This window comes from Marmota marmota, unplaced genomic scaffold (assembly GCF_001458135.2).
Source record: "Marmota marmota marmota unplaced genomic scaffold, marMar, whole genome shotgun sequence".
NCBI classification, from domain to species: Eukaryota; Metazoa; Chordata; class Mammalia; order Rodentia; family Sciuridae; genus Marmota; species Marmota marmota.
Genome location: NW_026000102.1, coordinates 393,134 through 417,517, shown reverse-complemented (window position 1 = coordinate 417,517; position 24,384 = coordinate 393,134). Strand labels below are relative to the sequence as shown.

Below are 24,384 nucleotides of genomic sequence, written 5' to 3'. Positions count from 1 at the left end.
CCCCCCCCCCCCCCCTTTTTCCCCCTTTTTTTTTTTTTTTTTTTTTGAGACAGGGTCTTGCTAAGTTGCTAAGGTTGGCCTTGAATTTGTGGCCCTCCTGCCCTGACTCCTCCGCCTGAGCTGCTGGGATTACAGGCATGTATCACCGTGTCTGGCTAAAAATCCAGTTTCTTTGTTTTTTATTTTTCTCTACCTTTTTTCTTATTGCTGCATTATAGTTAGACCTAACAGTAGAATTTGTTGTTTCATATTTGTACATGCATGCAAGATAACAGTGTCATTTGGCCAGTATCATTCCCCAGCCCTTTCCCCATCCCTCCCTGCTTCTCACCCTTTGGTCCTTTTCCTCTACTGATCTCCTTTTGATTTTTAGGAGATCCTCTCCCACCTTTCTCTTCTCTGTAGCTTCCGCTTATAAGAAAAAAACATAAGACCCTTAACTTTCTGAGTTGACTTATTTAATTTAACATGGGAGTCTCTAGTTCCATCCATTTTCCTGAAAATTACATAATTTCATTTTTTTTATGGGTGAATAAAACTCCACGGTGTATATATACCACATTTTCTTTATCCGTTCATCCATTGGTGGATACCTAGGCTGGTTGCATAGTTTGGCTATTGTGAATTGCACTGCTATAAACATGGGTGAGTGTGTATCACTGTGGTGTGATGACTTTAGTTCTTCAGGATAAATACTGAGGAGTGGAATAGCTGGGTCATATGGTGGTTCCATGCCTAGTCTTTTTAAAAAATTGTTTTTTAGTTGTCGGCATACCTTTGTTTTATTTATATGTGGTGCTAAGAATCGAACCCAGTGCCTCACTGCATGCAAGGCAAATGCTCCACCACTGAGCCAACCCCACTCCCATGTCTAGTCTTTTGAGAAGCCTCCATACTAATTTCCACAGTGGTTGCACTGATTTACAGTCCCACCAACAGTGTAAAGTTGTTTCTTCTCCACATCCTCTCCAGCATTATTATTGTTTGTATTCTTGATGACTGCCATTCTGACTGGTGTGAGATGAAATCTCAGTGTAGTTTTGCTTTGCATTTCCCTAATTGTTAATGATGGTAAGCATTTTTCATATTTGTTGGCCATTTGTATAAAAATCCACTTTCTTAATTGTACCAGCCACATAAGCCACATGTAGTTAAGTGGCCACTGTCCTGCAAAACCCAGACACAGACCATTCACTGGATAGCCTTAATGTGGTGAGTCCTGTGCTACCTGTTGTGATGATAAGTTGATAAAACAGGGTTGTTTTATGTTAGCACACTAAATAGTCACCTGTTCTTTAAAAAAGGGAAACAGTAGGGTCATCATTACTGTGGTCAGCGTGCCTGGCTGTATGGTTTTTGTCCCGTACTTTTTTTTTTTTTTTTTTAAAGAGAGAATTTTTTTTTAATATTTATTTTTTAGTTATCGGCGGGCACAACATCTTTGTTTGTATGTGGTGCTGAGGATCGAACCCGGGCCGCACGCATGCCAGGCGAGCGTGCTACCGCTTGAGCCACATCCCCAGCCCTGTCCCATACTTTTTCTTACCTGTTCTCCCTTACCACTTAGGCACCGAGGAGTTTTTTGACCCCACTGCGGATGCCTCATGCATGAACACGTATACGAAGCGAGATCACGTCTTTGCTAAATTGAATCTGCAGTTGCAGCGAGGCACAGTGACCCTGCTGCACATGGAGCAGGGAGATCCTCAGATGAGTGAAAGTGCGTTCATGCAGCTCGAGTTTTCAGGTACTGCCTCAAAGAACCAGCCGCTACCGTCTCTCTCAAAAGGTGGGGGGGAATGTCCAGTTGGTTCTCTTCATTCGAGGTAGTTATGAACTAGAACCTTGCCACACACTGGCTGAGCCATTGCCTCTAGGGGGCGGGACATACAGGTTAGGTTCCTGCCAGCCTCTGATCATGGCATTTGTCAGCCCATCAGAACATACCCCTCCTTTTTTTTTCCAAAGGTGAGTTTGTGTTTAAAAACATCTTATTTAATATATATCTGTTGTTGATTCAGTAACATTGAATTCATAGCCTGCAGCACTACCACCCATGCCAGGTGAAGCTGATCTGAAGGATGTCTTTCCTCTGTAAAGTGCACACCAGCCTCCAGAAGGCTTAGGGATGTGCTAGCAGCACATCAGCACCACCCTGGCCATTTTATTTTATTTATTTTTTGCGCTGCTGGCAGAGGAACCCAGGACCTCGTGCCTATTAGGCAAGCACTCTACCCCTGAGCCTCATTCCTAGCCCCACTTGGTCATTTTAAATAACAAAGCCTTGAAAAAAGTAAAACACCAAAAAATGTGAAAAAACAGCTCTCTAAGTAGGCCAGGTAAAGGACACTTGTTCACCTGTGAGAACTAACACAAGGAGGCAGAGCACTGTCTTGTTTGAACTCAGCTGGGGATGTGCACATTAATTGGGTGACTCAAACTTTCTGCTGCTCTATGTCTGAATGACCAAGAAAGTGCCACGAGTATTGATTTTGAGATTACAAATTTATTTGCAGGAGTAGATGAATGTGTACATATAGAATCTGTGCATGATTAGGACCAATTTTATTTGACTGTTTTTTTTTATTTTGTTTTTTTCTGATTTTTATTTGACTGTTTTTTCTGATTTTTCAGTTCATGAAACAGCAACTTATCTGAGATGCCTCAGTAGTTCAAGAAGGGTGGGGAAAAAAAGCCACAATTTGACTTCATAATCTTGAGAGCTGAACTGTCATACACTTAGCATGTACTAGCAGATTGCTTGAACTTAATTATAAAGACTCAGTTTAAAAGTTGTTCTTCTGGGAAACTTCTAACAGTTCTTGTGTATTTATAGATACATAGGTAGAATAGAACCCCCCCCTTTTTCCCCCCTCTTCTTGGTTCTAATTTCATGGACAAATAGCTCATGGTATCTAAAAGTACTTTGTAATATATTTAACATTTTTAGAAACATGTTAGGCTATCACAGCATGATGTCAGTTCATATTCATCTTTTTTTTTTTTAAATACAGTACCTTTATTTTATTTATTTATGTGATGCTGAAGTTTGAACCCAGTGCCTCACACATGCTAGACAAGCGCTCTACCACTGAGCCACAACCCAGCTCTCATCTTTTGTAGATGTAAAACTTCTAGCAGAATCTCTTCCTCGAAGAAATTCTTCCTTGCTTTTAGTCCGGTTGGGCGGATTGTTTCTCCAAGACCTGGCTACGGAAGGAACCATGTTTCCTCTTCTGGTCTTCCCTAATCCAGTAGGTACCACAGTGGCCTGGCTTATCATCTTGGGTGGTGGTGAATTGTGGTCTGTTTTAGGCAAATGATGAATGATGTTAACCTGATTCATTCTGACATTTGGGTATCTTCAGACTGATAGGCTGGGCCAGGTCAATTTCTCCAATCTTTTAGAGAGAAAATGTTGGTGAGACTGCATGTTCTCCCTTCCTACGTTGTAAACACCGTGGAATAGTTTGCTCTGTTTTGGAAGAAAATGCCATGAGCACCACTATTTTCTGCATTTCAGAATTAGTGTTCAAATTGCCTCTGTATCTGGCAGTCATTTTCATGTATTCACGTATTCATCGGTAGGCAATCTCATCTTTTCAGGACTCCAGAAGAAAACCACCTCAAGTTTTCCATATATGTGTAATTTTTTATATACAATATACTGTATTAACTACGAGATATTTGACAAAAATATGGCCTGGGTAACTGAATATTTAGCCATCGTAACCTGTTCATAATTCTTTTTGGGAGGTGAGGGGATAGTTGTAGAGAGGGTGGGAAAACATTCTTCCTTTGGAAAAGTTATGCATGTTCAATGTCATTTAGCAACCACTTACTGTTCTTGACTGCCAGTCAAGACTGGCAGTAAGTAGCACACTGTCTTTGAAAATGGACAGACTTGGTCTTACTAGGTTTTAAAAAAACCTAAACAAGTCTGCAAGTATTCGGTAACCCTGTGTGAAGTGAGTTTTGACGCAGTTGTGCTGGGGGCAGTGATGCAGTGAGTCAGCTGTATGTGTGTCTGCAGTGAATTGTCCCCTCTCGCCCTGGCACTGAAGCTTTTTGTATGTGTGTTTTACAGCAAAAAGAAGTTGGCAGAGTCTCACAGTCTTTTGGTCTTCAGACCACATCTGCAGACAGAAGTGATCAGTACCCTGGTAAACTGTCATATGTTCCTAAAACCACGGCTTAAAAATGTCATTATTACAGATCAGTTGTCTTTGATCAGAAGTAAAAGAGGGAGTGCTTAATTTGGGGGAGAGTGCTTTGCTGTGTAGGTGAGTGTTTGGCGTGGAGGCCTCCTGGCACTCTTGGGTGGGACTCTTGTTTTTTTAAAAATATTTTTAGTTGTAGGCGGACACAATACCTTTATTATTTATTTATTTTTTTTAACGACTATTAACCTTGGTGTAACTAGGCCAACCTTGCGAGCCACAGAGTCTGGTTACCATTACAGGAGCCAGGCGGACGCTCTATCGCTGAGCCACAACCCCAGCCCCTCTCTGTTTTTATAGGATTTTCCCCCCCTTTTTGCAGCGCTGGGGATGGAACTCACTTGCAGATGCTAGGCAAGTGCTGTTCTACCACTGATTTACCCCCCTAGACCAGATTCTGTTTTTAAAATGTGCATAATTGTGAACTGATTGGAAAATAATTTAGAAAACATCCCCCCACCCCAGTACCTCACAGGTCTATTTAGAATATGGTGATTGTTTTGCTATGTTCCATTTTCTTTCTTCTCTTCTCTCTTACAGCTGCGGACCCAGATGACCCAGTTTTTGAGATGCTGTATGAGAGAAATCCAGTGCACAGTCATTTTGAGAGGCGGCTGAATGTCAGCACAAGGCCCTTGAACATCATATATAATCCCCAGGCTATTAAAAAAGTAGCAGACTTTTTCTACAAGGGAAAGGTTCATACCTCAGGTTAACTTTTTTGTTTGTTTGATCTTATGTTACTTTTAAAAAACATCTTTCTTGTCAGTGCTGGTGCTGTGGGCAAGGTTGGATGTTCACATGGCTTGTGGTGGTCTGTAAGGCCTGTGGAGGGCATGGGTGGGGTCAGCCTTAGAAACTGGATGCGTGCGTGTCCTTGGACAGTCTCTTTTCCAGAGAAATCAACATCATACATACTTTCTGTTTGCCTCCCTTTGACATGAAGTTTTTCATTCTTCTCATTCTCTTATGCTGGCACTTTCCTTGGCTCCCCAGGATGTTCTAGATCAGGGATGAGGAGGAATGTTCAAGAACTTCCTTCCAGGTCACAGAGTCTGTAGCCTCCTTCACTTGCTGGGTGCTGCATTGTAGGCTGCGAAGTTCTAAATATTGTCATTGATTTGTTAGGCCTCCCTCTGCTCCCCCACATGACTTAAGACAGTGACATGGAAAGAGCCCTCTTTTTGACAGGGAGTGGGTGATGAAACATAATCCCTCTCTCCTTTATAACAGTGACATTCTTGTAGATTTTGCCCAATTTTTGAGATTTTTTTCATGTAAGCAGTAGCCATGAATGTAGTATCTTCTTTGTTCTCACTGACAGTAAAGAAGGCATTTCCCTCTAAATTATACTTTTTTCTTCCTGTGTAATTTCTTATGTCTTGCTTTGTAAGGATTTTGAAATATAGTTTTCAGAAAAAGCTTCAAGAAATTCTGTAGCATAGGTACCTTCCCTCATATACCTCCCCACCCCTGGCACTCCGGAGCCCACCTCTACCTCATGCCTGTTATCCTGTGTCACACAGGTCATGGCAGAGCAGGGAGCTGTGGTTTTTTTTTTTTTTTTTACTTGCAGATGGACACAATACCTTTATTTATTTATTTTTATGTGGTGCTAAGGATCGAAGCCAGTGCCTCGCACGGGCGAGGCAAGTGCTCTGCCACTGAGCCATCACCCCAGCCCCAGGGAGCTGCTTTTGTTACTGATTGTATTTTAGCTCTGGTGGAATTTCTTGTCTATCCACCCAACCATTTGGAAATTCTGAGTGTGCTATGTGTTTCCAATCTTGTAGGTTTTGGTTATCAGTCTGAACTTGAGCTCAGAGTTGCTGAAGCTGCCCGCAGACAGTACAACAAGCTGAAGATGCAGACCAAGGCAGAGATCCGACAGACCCTCGACCGCTTGCTGGTGGGGGATTTCATTGTAAGTGGCCTCACATAACACTGGGGATGGGGGAAGGAACAAGTTTTTCTTTTTTATTTTTTTTCAGTGCTGGGACGGAACCCAGGGCCATGTGAGGCGAGTGTTCTCCCACTGAGCCTCCAGCCCTGGGCAAGTTTCTTTTGACAAGTTCATTATCTACTGTAATCAGTTGTACTGATTAAGTGAACTGAAAATATGAAGTCCTTGTCAGCTGGCATAAAATAGAAATCTCATGTCTTTGACAGTCAAAGTTAATTAATTAAAAAAAAAAAAAACAAAACACTGTAACTAGATAGAGTTTCTTCCGTATGGCTCTGGGAGCATTTTCAGGACTTGCCCTTGTCCTTGTCCTGTGATCTCTGAATACTTAAGCACTCTTTTTGTTTACCCCAGAAGTAAAAAGCTGGATTCTATCTCAGGCTATGATGATTACTTTGTCACCATCTGTGGTCACTGAGTGACCAGCTGATAAGAGGACACCATGGACAGGTGGAGCCAGGAAATAGCTCAACAGTCCAGGAAGGGTTTGTTTCTCACAGCGTGCTGTGGTGGTGCACCTCCAAGAGGCAGCAGTAGGTGGAGTAGTTGGAAAGGGAGTGGCTTCTCTTGTGTGGTGTACATGCTGCAGGTGGAAAGGGAGCCCCATGTTCCAAACAGATGTCCTGGTGTATTAGACAGAGAATTAGTCCTGTTTCTTGCATGTGTCTTGTGTGTTTCAACACAAATTATAACAATTAGTGTCCTCTTGTTATCTTAGACAAAAGATAGTTGTTTCTGGTAACATTTGTATCAGTTAGCTTCTACCATATGCATATAATTGAGGCTGCTTTTAGTTGCAAAGAAGAACAGTTTACAAATTCATGAATCAGTGTGTTATTTGTATTTTGAACATCAAAACTTACGTTTTTCCTCAAGTTATTTTGGCACGAAGTTCATGATTACCAATGTCTGTGAATAAATAGAACTTTTTGGTAAGCTGGGCGCTTTGGCACATGCCTGTAATCTTAGGCTGAGGCAGGAGGATCCTGTGTTCAAAGCCAGCCTCAGCAAAAGTAAGGTACTAAGCAACTTGGTGAGACCCTGTCTCTTAAAAAAATACAAAATAAGGCTGAGATGTGACTCAGTGGTTGAGCCCCTGAGTTTAGTCCCCAATAACCCCCTCCCCCAATTTTTTTTGTGGATTTCTACATTTATTTGAATTTCAAATTTCTGTAATAGTTTAAAGTGCTAAGCTCTGCAAATTAGAAACAAAATCTTTCTTAACCTGTGGATCATCAATGCAAGTACGGTTATCAATAATTTATAGGTTTTTTTTCTCTCCACCTCAGATATTGGCCATGGTGGTGTCTCCAGGCCTCAGGCTTTCATGGGCTTTATCATAGACTTTCTGCTAGAATCCCAGAGAGACCATGTCACTCAACCCTGGGCAGGGCTTCGGGAGTACCGCCAGCACTGAGCAGCCCTCAGTTCACAGTCAGAGCCACGACACAACAGAGGTTTGTTTCATTTTCACAGGAGGAAAGTAAACGGTGGACTGTGCGGCTAGACATTTCTGCCCCTCAGGTGATATTCCCTGATGACTTCAAGTTCAAGAATCCCGTGTTAGTTGTTGTGGATCTGGGAAGAATGCTGTTGACAAATTCACAAGGTACATTGCCAGTGTGAAGTGGGGAGACAGGTCTTGGTGGGCTGCTCTGTCTGCTGAACAAAGCAAGCTTCACAGTAGTGCATGTAACATGTTTGCTTCACAGTAGTGCATGTAACGTGTTTGCTTCACAGTAGTGCATGTAACGTGTTTGCTTCACAGTAGTGCATGTAACATGTTTGCTTCACAGTAGTGCATATAACATGTTTAAACATCCCAGTTCAACTGTGAATTTTAAAATAATAGCTGTACCTTGATGTAATTCACTTTAAAAAATCTATAGTTATTTTGGTCGTGTTGGTGAATTTGTGCAACTCTCACTACTGTTTAGTTCCAGATCATTTTCCTTTCCCCAGTGAAACTACAAACTCATTAGTGGTCATTGTCTCTTAAATTCTTCCTCCCCAGCTTCTGGCAGTCACTAGTTTTTTTTCTGTCTCTGTGGGTTCGTCTGTTCTAAACATTTCATGTGAGTGAAATAAAATATGCAACCCTTTATATCTGGCTTTTAATTTAGCATAACATTTTCAAGGTCCATCCATGTTATAGTATATGTCCGTGCTTCATTTCTTTTTTGACTGAATAATAGTCCCTTGTATAGATATACTGCAGTTTATTTACCCTTCTTTGTTAGACTTTGGGATTGTCCACCTTTTGACTGTTATGAATAGCACTCAATGAATATTCACACGCAAATGTTCATATACAGATTTTTGTGTAGAAAACCATGTTTCCAGTTCTCCGGGCACATACCTGGGAGTGGAGTTGCTGGGTCCTGTGCAAGTCTCTTTAGTATTTTGAGGAGCTATGGACTTCTCAGCAGCAGCTGCAGCGTCACATTGCCACCAGCAGCTGAGCTTGCTGGTGTCTGCACTCTGTCATCACTGTGACTGTTGTTTTTGTAGTTGTGAAGTAGTGTCATATTGTGGTTTTTATTTGTGTTTCTATGTGACATTGTGTATTTTAATAAACATTGTCTCCCAGTGCTTACTTTCAGGAATAGGGTTTTAACCTATTTGTTAGTAGCATATAAAAAGAGACACCTGGAAGGTAATTTCATTAGATCTGAGTGTATTGAGGCGGGAGGGAAGAATGAGGGCTCACAGGGTAAAGCGGGTGGCATTGAGCAGATCAGCCCATTCCAACCTCAGTTTCACTGAGTAGACCTGAAGGAGAAGAGGGCAGGGGGCGTGAAGAGGAGGGGAAGTTGGGTGCAAAGGGGAATTTTAAAAGGGCATTAGGCCTGAATGGAAGGGTGGCTCAGCTGCATATAGCACCCACCTGAACTGAGGAAACGTAATGTGGAACAGGGCACGTGATTGAGCCCCGAGCTCCATGGCTGTCTCAGTGCTACTTGGCTGTAGAGAGGATCCCGGGTGTGCCCGGGGAATGTCATACCCTCAGCAGTTTCTGCTCACCAGGCCTGGATCTGGGCTCTAGAGTTGTTGCTGAGCGTGATGCCCGACGCCTCCCTTCCCTCAGGGTATTCTAGTGGGGGAAACAAAATGAACAAGCCAAGACGGGAAAAGCCAGACAAGCACTGAGTGGCTGGGGTTGGTGATAGGACGGGCCATGCTGCCCGAGACTGGGAAGGTGCTGCACCCCACACACTGGGCCTCAGCTGCTCTCCAGCTGTCCTCATAGTCATGCGTTTTCTCTTGTGGAGTTCACACTTTCACATTAGTAGCCAAGTTCACATGGCTACTAATGACAATACAGAATGTTACGCTTGGAGTGTCCTCCATTGTTTAAATGTTGGGGTTGGCTGAATCTCTGCTCTTCATCATCATCATTATAGTAAAGGATGGAGGAAGAAAATATCAGGTACTCTTTGAGTCTTCTCTCTTTTCTCTGCAGATGACTCCAAAAGGACAAGTGGGGACGGGTCAGCCTCTGAGGAGAATCAGTTCAGTGATGATGAGTACAAGACCCCTCTCGCCACACCTCCCAACACCCCACCTCCTGAGACAAGCAGCAGCAATGGAGAGAAAACACCTCCTTTTCCTGGAGTGGAAATCAGCGAGGAGCAGCTTCAGGCACATTTGATGAACACAAAGATGTACGAGAGGTACGTGCTGTCATTTATGGACCTCCAGATCATGGTTGGGCGAGTGAAGGACAACTGGAAGCATGTCCAGGATATCGATGTGGGACCGACCCACGTGGTGGAGAAGTTCAATGTTCATCTGCAGCTAGAACGGCGACTGATTTATACTTCAGATCCCAAGTACCCAGGGGCCGTGCTTTCAGGCAACTTACCAGACTTAAAAATCCACATCAATGAGGATAAGATATCTGCTCTAAAGAATTGCTTTGCTCTCCTTACCACCCCAGAAATGAAGACATGTGATACTCAGATTAAAGAGAAGATTTTCCCCCAAGAAGGACAGCGGGGAAGTTTGCAGGACTCGGTAATGAACCTGACCCAGAGCATTGTGATGCTGGAGCAGCATACCCGGGAGGTTCTGGTGGAATCGCAGCTGCTCCTGGCTGAGTTTAAGGTTAACTGCATGCAGCTTGGTGTTGAGAGCAACGGCAGGTACATTTCTGTGCTCAAGGTATTTGGTACCAATGCGCACTTTGTGAAGAGGCCTTATGATGCTGAAGTCTCACTCACTGTTCATGGTTTGCTCCTGGTGGACACCATGCAGACCTATGGTGCTGATTTTGACCTTTTGATGGCTTCACATAAGAACTTAAGTTTTGATATTCCAACAGGAAGCCTCCGGGATAGCAGGGCACAATCTCCTGTCTCTGGACCTAATGTGGCTTCCTTAACTGATGTAACCACCCTGAATGACCGATCTGCAACTAGTGTTTCACTTGACAAAGTTCTCACCAAAGAACAAGAGTCTCTCATTAAGTTGGAATATCAGTTTGTGAGTTCAGAGTGCCCCTCAATGAACTTAGACAGCACTCTTCAGGTGATTTCATTACAGGTGAATAATTTGGATATTATCCTAAATCCAGAGACAATTGTGGAGCTGATTGGTTTTCTTCAAAAATCCTTCCCCAAGGAGAAAGATGATTTGAGCCCTCAGCCTTTAATGACTGATTTTGAAAGAAGCTTTAGAGAACAAGGGACTTACCAATCTACATATGAACAAAATACCGAGGTTGCAGTGGAGATCCACAGACTTAACTTACTGCTCCTCCGGACAGTGGGGATGGCAAACGGAGAGAAGCATGGTAGGAAAATCGCGACTGCAAGTGTAGGTGGCACCAAAGTTAATGTCTCGATGGGGAGCACATTTGATGTGAACGGTTCTCTTGGCTGTTTGCAGCTTATGGATTTGACACAAGATAATGTTAAGAACCAGTATGTTGTCAGCATTGGGAATTCTGCAGGCTATGAAAATATTGTCAGTGATATTGGCTACTTTGAATCGGTGTTTGTCAGAATGGAAGATGCAGCCCTTACTGAAGCGTTGAGTTTCACGTTTGTTGAGAAATCTAAACAGGAGTGTTTCCTCAACCTGAAGATGGCTTCCCTACATTATAATCACTCTGCCAAATTCCTGAAGGAGCTGACATTATCCATGGATGAACTGGAAGAGAATTTTCGAAGTATGCTGAAAAGTGCAGCCACCAAAGTCACCACAGTGTTAGCTACCAAGACTGCTGAGTACAGTGAGATGGTATCCCTCTTTGAGACTCCAAAGAAGTCCCGGGAACCCTTTATCTTAGAGGAAAATGAAATATATGGGTTTGGCCTCACTTCTTGTCATTCCGACACCGTAAAGCTAATCCTGAACATCTACATTGAATCTCCAGTTGTTTCTATCCCCCGGAAGCCGGGGAGTCCCGAGTTGTTGGTAGGACACCTGGGACAGATATTCATCCAGAATTTTGTGGCAGGAGATGACGAGTCCAGAAGTGACCGTCTGCAGGTGGAAATCAAAGACATTAAACTGTATTCTTTGAATTGCACCCAACTGGCGGGCAGAGAAGGTGCTGGGGCTGAAGTAAATCGGATGTTTTGTCCACCCTCTGGCTCGGCCAGTGCCAACAGTCAAGAGGAAGCGCATTTCACCCGACATGATTTCTTTGAATCTCTGCATAGAGGTCAAGGTAAGGGGCATAAGTTTCTGTTTAATTTTGTTTAAAGGTTCAAAACCCAGCTTGTGTAGTATTTCACTAAAAACAGCAACAAAAACATTTTCTTCTGGAATTGTCCCCAGTTAATATTTTAGAAATCATGATAAAATTTTGACAGAATGCTTCATAGTACGTTGGTATATTTTCATCTTTTTCCATTTAATACCATTTTTAGCAAAACAAGGATTTTTTTTAACTTTATTTTTAAAAATTTGTTTATTTTCATGTGGTACTGAGGATCAAACCCAGTGCCTCACATGTGCTAGATAAGCGCTCCACCACTGAGCCCCAGCCCCAGCCCCAAATAAGACTTACTAAACGTGTTCTCTTTTGGAAATTGCATGGTTGCTCAGTTGTAGAGATGCTTCAGTGGATGGATTTGGTTAGTGTTGTTTAATTTGGTCAAATTTTCTAAACTGTAGCTTTTTCCTAGATACATGTTTTAGCTCATGATAGCTCAAGGGATTAGCATAAATAGAATGTGAAACATAGTTGGTGGATGTTATACAGAATATTCTAGTATTCTGCCATGCCCTGTAATGGGTTGGATGGAAGAGGGTGTGAGGAATGGATTTTGAATTTGTGTTCTAACTCTAATCAGCTAGTGCCATCAGTTCAATCTTTTCAATCTTTTAGTCTTTTTTTTTTTTTTTTTTTTTAAGGTACCAGGGATTGAACCCAGGGGATGCCCTACTGCAGAGTCAAACCCCCAATCTTTTTTTTTTTTTTTAGGGTACTGGGGATTGAACTCAGGGACACTTGACCACTGAGCCACATCCCCAGCCCAATTTTGTATTTTTTAAAAAATCTTTTAGTTGTTGAACCAGTGCCTCATACATGCCAGGCAAGTGTGCTACCGCTGAGCCCCAGCTCCAGCCTCCTATTTCGTATTTTATTTAGAGACAGGGTCTCACTGAGTTGCTAATCACCTCCCCATTGCTGAGGCTGGCTTTTGGAGATCCTCCTGTTTCAGCCTCTCGAGTCGCTGGGATTATAGGCATGTGCCACCATGCCCTGCTCAATCTGTTAGTCTTGGCATCTAAAAAAATCATGTGGGCTCTAGAGCATGGTTTTGTTGGTGAAGAAATGAAGACTTTGAAAACTTATCCTTCTATGATTTTCAGATGTTAATTCACTGCTTCTGGTACATACATACTGAAAGATTTCTTTCTCTGTTTGGGATAAAAGTTGTTTACTTAGATCCTCTGTTGACCTTGATTCTGATTTAGGCCCAAGAAAAGGGATCCATCTATATCTGAATGCTAGGTAAGGATGAGCAATGTGGTTTGGAAAATCAGCTTGGAAGGCAAAGAGAAGCTTAATGTAGTCTCCTGGACTGGATGAGTATGTTTATCACATCATATTTTAAAGCTGCCAAATAAAGCATGTCATGAATTTTTTCTTTTTTTTCCTGTAATCTTACCTTTTATCTCTTCTCCCAGTTTGGCCTTGGGATAGTCATCAAAGTTTGCTTTTGGTCATATACCCCTTGATGCTAGGCTGACCTGCCCTTCAGGTCTAAGAATAACTCATGGGCTGTATTTTATACACTCCACACTTAATCAGCAATAATAATGTAAGATTAGTGTTAATAGTCTGTCATTTCCTCTCTTCTGTCAGCTTTTCACATCCTGAACAACACCACCATTCAGTTTAAACTGGAAAAGATCCCTATTGAGAGAGAGTCTGAACTGACCTTCTCTCTTAGTCCAGATGACCTGGGGACCTCTAGCATCATGAAGATTGAAGGAAAGTTCGTCAATCCAGTTCAGGTAATTTGTTCGACTGATTTTCAGACTAGGGCAGCTAAAATGTCCCTTCCCTGAGATGCTTGGGACCGGAAGTGTTTCAGATTTCAGAGTTTTTTAGATTTTGGAATATTTATGTAGTCTTAAATTTTTTTTTTTTTTTTGTAGTTGTAGATGGATAGCATCCCTTTATTTTATTGGATTATTTTTTGTATTTGGTGTTAAGGATTGAACCCAGTACCTCATATGTTCTAGGCAAGTGCTCGCATAACCCCGGCCCCTTTGTGAAGACTTTTATTGATTGAGCATCCCTATTCATAATCTCTGAAATCTGAAATGCTGTAAAGTCTGAAACATTTTGAGCATTTTATCGGCTTTCAGAAAGTTTCAGATTTCAGGGATATTTGGGATTTTAAATACTCAGCCTCTATTTATTTTATATTTATGCGGTATAAATCTATTATACTTGGATTATAATGCTATATATTTATGTTTATTAAATGTAGATGGAAAATATGATTTCAAGGAAATATCATTAATGCTATTGTTCCAATAAACATGGAATAATTTTATCATGTTTAATCACTGGACAGCATTCTTGTTAGCCTTCTTTGTGTGGCTCAGAGGGAGGTTGTGCAGAGGAAGAAGGCAGAATCTTCATTCATTGCCATTCGGGAGCAGGGAAATTTTTGCTTAAAAAAATCAGAGTCTCTTCCCAGGAAGATATAATTCTTGTCACACTTTTGACATACTTGGCCCAGCTTATAAAATGATGTGATTATCTGTGCCATTGACAGATCTTTCAAGGGAGAATTAGTCTTGCCCTGTCTGAAACTGCTGAGCTATATCACTAACTCTTCTTTTCCTTTTTCTTTTTTTTTCTGGTACTGGGGATAGAACCCAGTGGTGCTTTACCATTGAGCTATATCCACAGCCCTTTTTTGAGATAGAGTCTTCCTAAGTTTCTGAGACTGTCCTTGAACTTGTGATCCTTCCGCCTCAGCCTCCCAAGTTGCTGGGATTACAGGTGTGCACCACTGTGCCCATCTTGAGCAAGGATTTGAATACCAGCAACTTTGACGTGCTCAACATACATGTACATGAACAAAGACCTGATTTCATACCATTTTTATTCCTGTATTTTTGGAATGTGTCTACAAACTAGGTGTGCTTTATGTAACTGTAGTGATATTATCATACCTTACAAAATTAATGAGAGTTCCTTGGTATCATCTAAGTTTTAATCTGACTTTACTGATTTGGGCATGCAGTCAGCACTTATTGAATATGCAGATTTTTCTGTGTGATGCTGGAAAGGGCCTTGTGAACAAAAGTGGGGCAGAAAGAGTTAAGGATAGCAAAAAAAAAAAATGATGGTGAGAGTCTTATCAACTAACCTAAAACCTCAAGGGAAGCCCCAAATTGTGGACATGGATAGGTAGCTGAGTGCAGTTAATAATAGTAGGGGAGTAACTGATTTTTCCCTTTGAATGCAGGTGGTGTTAGCCAAGCACGTATATGAGCAGGTTTTACAGACGCTGGACAACCTTGTGTACAGTGAAGATCTGAATAAGTTTCCAGCCAGTGTTGCCTCCTCCTCTTGCCCCAACTCTCCTGTGCCTGCCCTCAGTACCTGCGGAGAGCCTTCCCTGGAGAGGAAGGAGAACGGGCTGTTCAGCCACTCCAGTCTTTCCAGCACCTCTCAGAAGTCCTTGTCTGTGAGAGAAGCCAAAGCTTTCACTCAGATTCAAGCCAACTTTTGTATATCAGAGCTTCAAGTTCAGCTAAGTGGAGATCTCACTTTGGGGGCCCAAGGTCTTGTGAGCTTAAGGTTTCAGGACTTTGAGGTGGAATTCAGTAAAGACCATCCTCAGACCTTGTCCATTCAGATTGCTCTGCGTTCCCTGCTAATGGAGGACTTACTGGAGAAAAATCCAGATTCCAAGTACAAGAACCTGATGGTGTCCCGAGGTGCTCCCAAGCCATCTAGCTTAGCACAGAAAGAGTACCTTTCCCAGTCTTGCCCTTCAGTATCCAACGTGGAGTACCCTGATATGCCACGCTCTCTCCCTTCCCACATGGAGGAAGCTCCTAACGTCTTTCAGTTGTATCAGAGACCCACCTCCGTCTCCAGGAAGAAACAAAAGGAAGTTCAAGACAAGGACTATCCCTTGACCCCACCTCCTTCTCCGACCATAGATGAGCCCAAGGTAGTTACAGGAAAGAGTAAATTTGATGATTCCTTGGTCCACATCAATATATTCTTGGTGGATAAGAAACATCCAGAATTTTCTTCCATTTACAATCGAGTTAACCGGAGCATTGACGTTGATTTTAACTGCTTGGATGTTCTGATCACATTGCAAACCTGGGTCGTGATCTTAGATTTTTTTGGAATTGGCTCCACTGCAGACAACCATGCAATGAAGTTGCCGCCTGAGGATGTTCTGCAGAACGTCAAGGTAGAGTCCAGTGCCTTCACAGCACCCGAGCTTCAGGATCCCGTGAACACCAAGCTGGATCTCAAGGTATCAGTTCCCTTCGATGCCTTGAAGTTCCAAAATGAATTTGGGTTTATTTAAATGTGAGCATTTGCCTTTATTCTGGAAGATAGCTCTTGTTGGCAGCAGAGCCATGTGGTCTTTTGGGTGTCTGGTACAAAAGGGGAGATGTTAGTGTTTCAGGAAAGGTTTTGGTGTAAGTCCCAGGTGGAGGCAGGGAGAACCTGCAGTTCAAACAGCTTGTCTTGCCTGTGGGCTTTCATTCAGGGAACCACTTTGCTCTGTGTCCTGGGTTTCCTCTTTTTCCGTCATCTGCGAGAGTGAAGTGACATGGTGTATGCAAGGGCCTTAGCACAGCGTCTAGTCCAGGCAGCAACTTTCCAGTGCAGCTTTTACCCTTACCTCCCGCCCCCTTCTCTCAGGATGGTGTTTGCTTCCATCGGGGGCCACAGTAGAGCCGCTATTCAGGAATGAGGTGAGGGAAGTCGACTACTTGGCTTTAATCCTGGCACTTCACTGTGACCCCCCAGCTGTGTAGCTGTGGGCAAGTCACTTAGCCCCTTTTCTCTCCGTTTTTCTGTCAATAAATGGGGCTGTTGGGTGGTGCCTATGTCACAGGGTCTCTGAGCACTCAGTGAAAACACAGGTAAGGCCTTCGGTGGCACGTGGCATACAGCAAGCATTCAGTGAGTGGTTGCTGCTATGGTTGCTGCTATGGTCGCTGCTAGTCTTTACTGTCATGGGAATTGTCATGCTTGTGACTTGTCCTTAGTACTCAGATTTTTTTTTTTTTTTTTCGTACCAGGGATTGACCCCGCAGGCACTTAACCACTGAGCCACATCCCTAGTCCTTTTTTCTGTTTTATTTAGAGACAGGGTCTCACTGAGTTGCTGAGGGCCTTGCTAAGTTGCTGAGGCTAGCTTTGAACTTGAGATCCTCCTGCCTCAGCCTCCTGAGCCGCTGGGATTACAGGCTTGCGCCACTGCACCTGCTGGTACTCAGATATTTTTCTGAAACTTTAAAATAGACCACATTTGAATTTTAGCCTGTCTGCTGTGTGTGTGGAGCGCACAGGGATGGGAAGCTTTTGCCCGGCATGGTCAGTGCTGAGGTCCCAGGCCTTGGCTTATTTGTCAAGATGAATGGAAAGGGTGGAGCCTTTTCTTCTGTTGGAACTTCATGTTTGCCCTGTCCCTTCCTTCTTGTGGTGCCTGTGGTGTCAGTGGTGAATGGTGTGGGGCTGGGGCCGGGTGGGGGACTCCTCCCAGGAGGCTCTGCAGAGATTGATATGGCTGTTCCTGCAAGAAAACAGGACTAGATAAATGTCCCTTAACAGTGTACTTTTTGAAAATAAGAATTTTTGAAAAACATTTGTATTGTGAAAAATGGCAAGTATATCTTAGAGAAAATAGTATAACAAATCACCATATGCCCAGTACTTCAATGAATCACATTTACTTTGTTCTTTTTCTTCTTCTTCACTGAAGGATTTTAAAGCAAATTCCAAATAGTATGCCATTTTACCTCAACATACTTCAGTATTCATTGTCATATTGAACTAAATTACCAAAAATACCTTGTATTATGTAATTCCTCCCAGTCCATGCTCAGAGTTCCCTGATTGTTTCAAAAATGCCCTTGTGTTGGTGAACTGGAGAGGAGTGAATGGTTTAGGAAGTATCATGCTTTTCTTTTGGTCTGTAATTCCGTGGAAAGCTGTGCCTTTCTGAGCCAAAGTTTTCTCAGCTGCAAATGAGGATAGTTCAATAAAATGACATAGGAATTTTTTGAATCAGGATCCAAGAAGGTTCACATGTTACATTTTCTGTCATTGTTTCTTAAATTTTTTTTATGTAAGCCAAGTATGATGGAGTGAGCCGGTAGTCCCAGCTCAGGAAGCTGAGATGGGAGGAGGGTGTTTGAAGCCAACCTGGACAACTTAGCAAGACCTGTCTCAAAAATGAAAACAAAACCATAAAACAACAAACAAACAACCCCCCATTCCCGAACACAGATCTCTTTTACTTAAGGTAAACCAGCCCCCCACTGCCTTCTTATGCCCCTACCTTGACTTGCTAGAGAATCTGGGCTAGTGCCTCATGGCTGTCCAGCATCCTAGGTTTGTCTGTTTGCTGGTTTTGCTGGTTGACTTTGTTTATCCCCCATATTTAGAAATGAAAGTTAGTGCTGGAGAGTCAGTTTCGGCTCCCTGGGGAGAACCCCTTGAGGTGGCGCCTGGTGTCTTCTGTTACATCAGGCAGGAGGCCCACAGCCACAGGGCGTCTCTTTTAGACACAAAAGATTTATGCCATCAGTGGGTTCAGGTGGCGATGGCCAGGCTCCTCCATACAGAGCATTTTTAGAGCATTTATGTGTTCCTTTGATGATTAAATAATTAGGGATTTTCTTATTTTACTCCTCTATGATGGTCTCATCTCGATGCCTTGGGATCCTTCTGTAGTCTCTGTCAAAAATCATACTGTGCAGACTGGAGCATACCCACGGACAGGCATTGCCCAGCTGTGATAATCAGCTCCATTTTTCTCTGCCTCCACCTGTAACTATTTTTCCTTCTTCCCCTACTCCTATTTTCCTTCTTTTCTTATCTTTTTTTCCCTCCCACTCATTCTTTCACCAGATGTTCACTGAGCACCTACTTTGTGGTAGGTATTGCACTTACAGGGCTGACCAAGCATGGTCTCTGCCATCTGGAAGCTGAGTGGGAGGGAGTGATAGTTGAATGATGGGCTCTTTCTCCTCCTCTCATTCCTTCTCTCCACTCAATGCCTCTGAGCACAGAGGTGGTTGAGAACCTGACTCAATAAATCCTAGCCACATAAGTCCTTTTAGTAGTTATAATTACAGTATTATATTACAGAACTTGTTACAAATAATGCTTTTCTAAAGACAGAGGATTTTGCTTTTCTTCAGTTTGTTGTTGTCCCTAGGAAAGCAGAGTCTTTGTGGTTCCTAGGTGAGTCCTGATTGGTCAGTCTTCCATAAAAATACATTCAAAGGCATTAGGCAGGATTCTAAATCATTTTCATTTTGCCCTGACAAATATCTTAGATGAGACCACTTCATGGATCTGTTTGAGTTATTATCGAATTGCATAATATTAATAATGAATATCAAAATGGGAAAAGTAGTTTTATAATGTGCAACATTTCACTAGCAGAATAGATGAGGCAAGCTCAGAAACGACACCAGAACCTGGAGTTCCGACCACTGGTTGAGTTCCTTTCTGGTTGGCTTTATCATCAGACCATCATGGGACGGGGTTAACAAAGCGGAAGGGAAATTGGCACCTTGAAAAGCTTTACCTTCATATTTCCCAAGCCTTTCTGAATCTTCCTTGATTCTGTTCTGCCATTTCCCTGAAAGACCCCCTTTTCTGCCAGTAACATTTGCCTTGCTTTATCTTGTATGTTTCTAGGTTCATTCACTCTCTCTTGTGCTGAATAAAACCACCAGTGAGCTCGCTAAAGCCAATGTGTCCAAATTAGTAGCACATCTGGAAATGATTGGTAAGTGGGGAAAATCAAACTTGCAACGTCTGGTAAGTGTTTGAATATCCCAACACAAATCAGATTGTGTGCACATGCTAAGTGAGGTGTGGATCAGCAGTTTGATTGTGAGACTTAGTCTGGCCATACCTTTTGGTAGCTTTTGTATCAGAGTCATCTAGATAGCTTGTTAAAAATGCAGGTGTCTGCTGGGCATGGGGGCACACGCCTGTAATCCCAGTGGCTCTGGAGTCTAAGGCAGGAGGATTGCGAGTTTAGAGCCAGCCTCAGCAAAAACGAGGTGCTAAGCAACTCAGTGAGACCCTGTCTCTAAATAAAATACAAAATAGGGCTGGAAATGTGGCTCAGTGGTTGAGTGCCCCTGAGTTCAATCCCCAGCACCCCCACAAAAAAACAAAAACAAAATGCAGGAGTTTGGCATAACCTCCTCTCTCTCCCTTTCCCAATATCTCCATCCCAAGAATCTGATTCTGTAGGTTGGGAATGGGCCTTGGCATCTACCTGTGTTTTTAACAATTTCTAGAGTGACTGGTGTAATTTTCTTGTTTAGGTTGGGAAATTTTTGAGGGTAAAATGGGGGTATTATTAATAATTGGACTTGGAAAACAAACATATAAAAGGGCTGTCTCTGGGAAACCAGGAGATATGTTCATTTGTTTATAGTCTTAAATAAGTAGAGCTACTGAGAGGGCCTCTTTTTTGTGTTTGTTTTTTTTTTAAATTTTGTTGGTTTATTTTAAAATCACTTTACTTCTTAGAAAGTAAAGAGGAATAATAAGTCAATTATGAAAATGGCATACATACAATATTTTTGGACTCATGGCAACTTTATAACAGTTCATTGTGTGGTTTAATTGCAAACCTCTTCTTGTCCTGGCTTAGTGATTGACGTAATTGCCATTCTCCTCCTCACTTTTCTGAAAGTCCTACCCAGTCCTTCTTAGTGGCCTTCTCAAATCACAGTGTGCAGAGTTTGACTCGTTTCCTTGTTAGCATTCAGGAACTTCTGTATGCAGGAGGATATTGTAGTAAAGCCAGCATTCTTTGTAATGGGATTTTTGTGGGGTGAGAGTCTTCCTTGAACACAAATGATGAACGATATCACGTTCTAAATGGTGAGGATTTATAAACTGTGAATTAAAATACTATTTCTTCTATAAAGAACATGTAATTCAGTACTGAAGACCACAAAGCTCAAATGTTGACATTGCTAAAAGTAAGAATGTCATTTGGGGAAGGAAAGAACTGAAACTGAGGTTTCCAGCATGGTGTAGATTATTTTAGAAAACCTTCCTAGAAGAGTTCTGAATAAAAAAATACATAAAAATAAAATATATAAATGTATTTATAAAAATAAATATAATAAAAATATGTGCCTTTGGTTTCATCGGAAACTGACTGGCATGCTGGGTGTGTCCACCTTGTTTGCTGGAGTGGGTGGTAATGATATCGTGATTGTGATGGTGAGTTTTGTTTTATGGCAGCAACAGCTCAGAACATTCTTGCACAGTGTTAAGAAGGATCGTTTCAGGGTCACATTCCAGCCACTTGTGTGAATCCCACCCTCCAGGGGCTTTTTCACTCCTGTCACATCTGATTAGCTTCACATCTGGGTCACCAGTGTCTGTGACCTCATTAATTTTGTTCTTTTATTAAATCTCCCTAAAACCTGCTGAATGTTGCTTGAATAGCCAATACATATCTGACACTTCTTCCTTTTTTCTTTCATTCACAGTATGATTTATAGACCTTTTGATGTGTCAGTAATTTTAACAAGTGGTCTAATCTCAGAATGTGTTTCTGGCGGCATTTGTAAATGTTTTGTCTTTTGAATTGTATATGCATTTGCTTTCTTTCCCCGCTGTGTGGTATTGCTGTATCCTTTCAGTTCCCTTTGGCCTTTGGCATGGTGACTCTGAAAGATTGGAGGGTGTTTTGGGATATTGAAAATTGGCTTCTGTGCTTAGTTTGATTAAAACGTGTCCATTAGTTTTTGTCCCAAACATATTGGAGATGTGCAGCAAGATGGCATGTGACAACATTTTCTCATTTTAACATCCCTAGAGGGAGACCTGGCCTTACAGGGAAGCATCGGGAGTCTGTCTCTGAGCGACCTCACCTCCCACGGCGAGCTCTACAGGGAGCGGTTCACCACGAGTGGGGAGGAAGCCCTCATCTTCCAGGCTTTCAAGTAAACACCCCGTCCTTTCTCTCTCCAGGGTTTGTTGTGATCACTTGCTGTTTAAAATTCTTGTTGGCTAAACAATGAAGAAAAGATTAAGAAAATTTTACCTTCTTTGGTAAAACTGGGCAGATCGGGCTATGAGGAGTCCTGATTTATATCCATTTTCGTTGAAGCCAGTGTTGTAGTGGCTCCTCATGAGCTCAGTGGTGTGGTTGGGATGATTCTGGTGCTGGGTCGCTGCCACTTGTGTGCCCGCAGCTGGTCACTTTGTCTCATGCATCAGTTTTTCTATATAAATAACCAGGGCACTGAGTTAGCTCATCTCTAAGCTTCCATGTAGCTCTAAGAGTTCTGGAATGACTTCAGTCTGAGAGTGTTGTTGATGATGAATACTGACACATAGCGTGTATTTTTTGTTTATAGACATAGTTTATATTTAATTCTATTTTAGACTTTAGAGGTCATCTTTAGAAGTCAACTATGTCTATAAAGGATGGGTTTCTCAGAAGACAAATTTTCAAATGGCAATTTTCAGCCTTTTAAAGAGTTGTTAGAAAATTAATGTTCAATTATTCCCCTAAATATTCTAATTTTATTGGTGTAGAGTGGTGATCAGTCTTTTGTTTTTCCTTTTTAACATGGTTGTGTTCAACCAGTTTGAGAGTTACAATTCTAAAAGATGTCTGTGATAGGATGTCTGTGATACTCTCCAGGCCCTGGGTTTGATGACCAGAACTGGGGAAAAAATAAAAAAGTCTGAGGACCTCTTCTTTCATTCTCAGGGTTATTATTCATTCAGTAAAGCATTATAACACTGTACTGAGAATTTATATTTTTTAGAATTTAGGTTTTGCCAGTTAGGTGTGGTGGTGCTTGCTTGTAATCTTGGAGACAGGAGAGACTGAGGCAGGATGATCACAAGTTCAAGACCAGCCTCAACTACTTAGCGAGGCCCTAAGTAACTTAGCAAGACCCTGTCTCAAAATAATAAATAGAAAGGGCTGGGATGTGGCTCAGTATTAAAGCTCTTCTAGGTTCAATCTGCAGAACCACATACAACCCCCCACTCCAGTTTAGCTTTTAGAATTTTAGATTTTAGAATAAATTATTTATATTATATACCACACTGACATAATTCTTTAATAAACGAGATAGCCCAATGTACAATTCTTAATTCTCTGTTTGGCACAAAATAGGTCCTTAGCAAATGTGAATTCCTTACCCCATTGACTGTGTTCTGAATGATAATTTCTTTTTAGGCTTCATGCTCCACTAAATGCAAAACAGTTGTAAATTTTTTTTGGTGTGACTTTGAGTTGGGATATCCCCACCCACAGTGTGGCTGCATTTCACTCACGTAAAAGAAGACTTCTTTCTGCTTCCAGGGGGTGTTTTTCCCAGAAACACTGGCTCCAGTGCCTGCCTTTTTTACCTGTTATTTCCTGGCCTTTTTCTTATCTTTGGGGTCTGCATTGTCACAGTCTTTGCAAGCAGTGGTGACAGCTGGAATGCTCCTATTACTTTGGAGGCATGGGTGAAAGGTCAGGGCTGTGGCTTTGGGTTGAGTTCTAGAGTGAAGACTGAGTTCAGCACCTGCAGCTGCCCACTACTTACAGCCCCAGGTGTCACCCCAGACTTTAATTTAAATGTCCTCCGCATATTGCAGAAGCTTAGAAAGGGACTCATTTTTGCAATTTTCCATTTTAATAATTAAAGCTGTTTTCTAGGAAAGCCCTTAGGTCAGCCCAGTTTTACAGAGATGCTAGCTGAGTCACTGTTTGGTCCTTGTTCCTAGATACGGGCAGCCTGACCCTCTGCTGCGGAGAGAGCATGACGTTCGTGTGAGCCTGCAGATGGCCTCTGTGCAGTATGTGCACACACAGCGCTTCCAGGCTGAGGTGCTGGCCTTCATTCAGCACTTCACGCAGCTGCAGGATGTCTTAGGGCGCCAGCGCGCTGCGGTGGAGGGCCAGACGGTAGGTGGCTGCATTTCAGTTTGACTCATCAATAGAACTTTTAAGCCATAGATAAATCTGGAAAATTTCGCAAAAAAAAAAAAAGAAAGTGTAATGTATATGTATACATACTATGTAGCATGTTACCTGCAGAAATCTTGCTGTAACCTGAGAGACTTAGTCCTTCTTCATTATATCATACTTTAATTGCTTTTAAAGTTTAGCTTCACTTTGCTGTAAAAACAATAAAGGAAATTTATAAATAATACTTAAGACTTCTGGACTTTTAGGACTTTAGTGGGGATACTTCTCTTGGAAAGTGGTAGGTTTTTCTTTTTTTCAGTTTGGTACCTTTAATGACTTGGTCATTTTTTTCTTTTTTTTTTAGTATCGGGCATTGAACTCAGGGGCACTCAACTACTGAGCCACATCTTCAGCCCTATTTTGTATGTTTATTTAGAGACAGGGTCTCACTGAATTGCTAGGACCTCACTATTGCTGAGGCTGGCTTTGAACCTGGATCCTCCTGCCTCAGCCTCCCAAGCCACTGGGATTATAGGCGTGAGCCACTATGCCTGGA

General features: G+C 42.2%; 1 protein-coding gene across 8 annotated transcripts in view; it reads left to right on the top strand.

The window, feature by feature from the left end:
* Vps13d (vacuolar protein sorting 13 homolog D) overlaps positions 1-24,384 on the top strand; it is a 241,475-nt gene that overhangs the window by 31,539 nt on the left and 185,552 nt on the right. For 7 of the 8 annotated variants that reach the window (XM_048783582.1, XM_048783583.1, XM_048783584.1 and 4 more), the window contains 12 exons: positions 1,568-1,747; positions 3,124-3,254; positions 4,088-4,163; positions 4,761-4,931; positions 6,014-6,144; positions 7,660-7,792; positions 9,647-11,860; positions 13,508-13,659; positions 15,132-16,163; positions 19,574-19,664; positions 21,729-21,855; positions 23,645-23,825. In XM_048783582.1, the coding sequence (XP_048639539.1) occupies positions 1,568-1,747; positions 3,124-3,254; positions 4,088-4,163; positions 4,761-4,931; positions 6,014-6,144; positions 7,660-7,792; positions 9,647-11,860; positions 13,508-13,659; positions 15,132-16,163; positions 19,574-19,664; positions 21,729-21,855; positions 23,645-23,825 (4,619 nt within the window). Of the gene's footprint in view, positions 1-1,567; positions 1,748-3,123; positions 3,255-4,087; positions 4,164-4,760; positions 4,932-6,013; positions 6,145-7,659; positions 7,793-9,646; positions 11,861-13,507; positions 13,660-15,131; positions 16,164-19,573; positions 19,665-21,728; positions 21,856-23,644; positions 23,826-24,384 lie in introns of those variants that run through there. The other variant, XM_048783586.1, reaches the window with a different exon arrangement.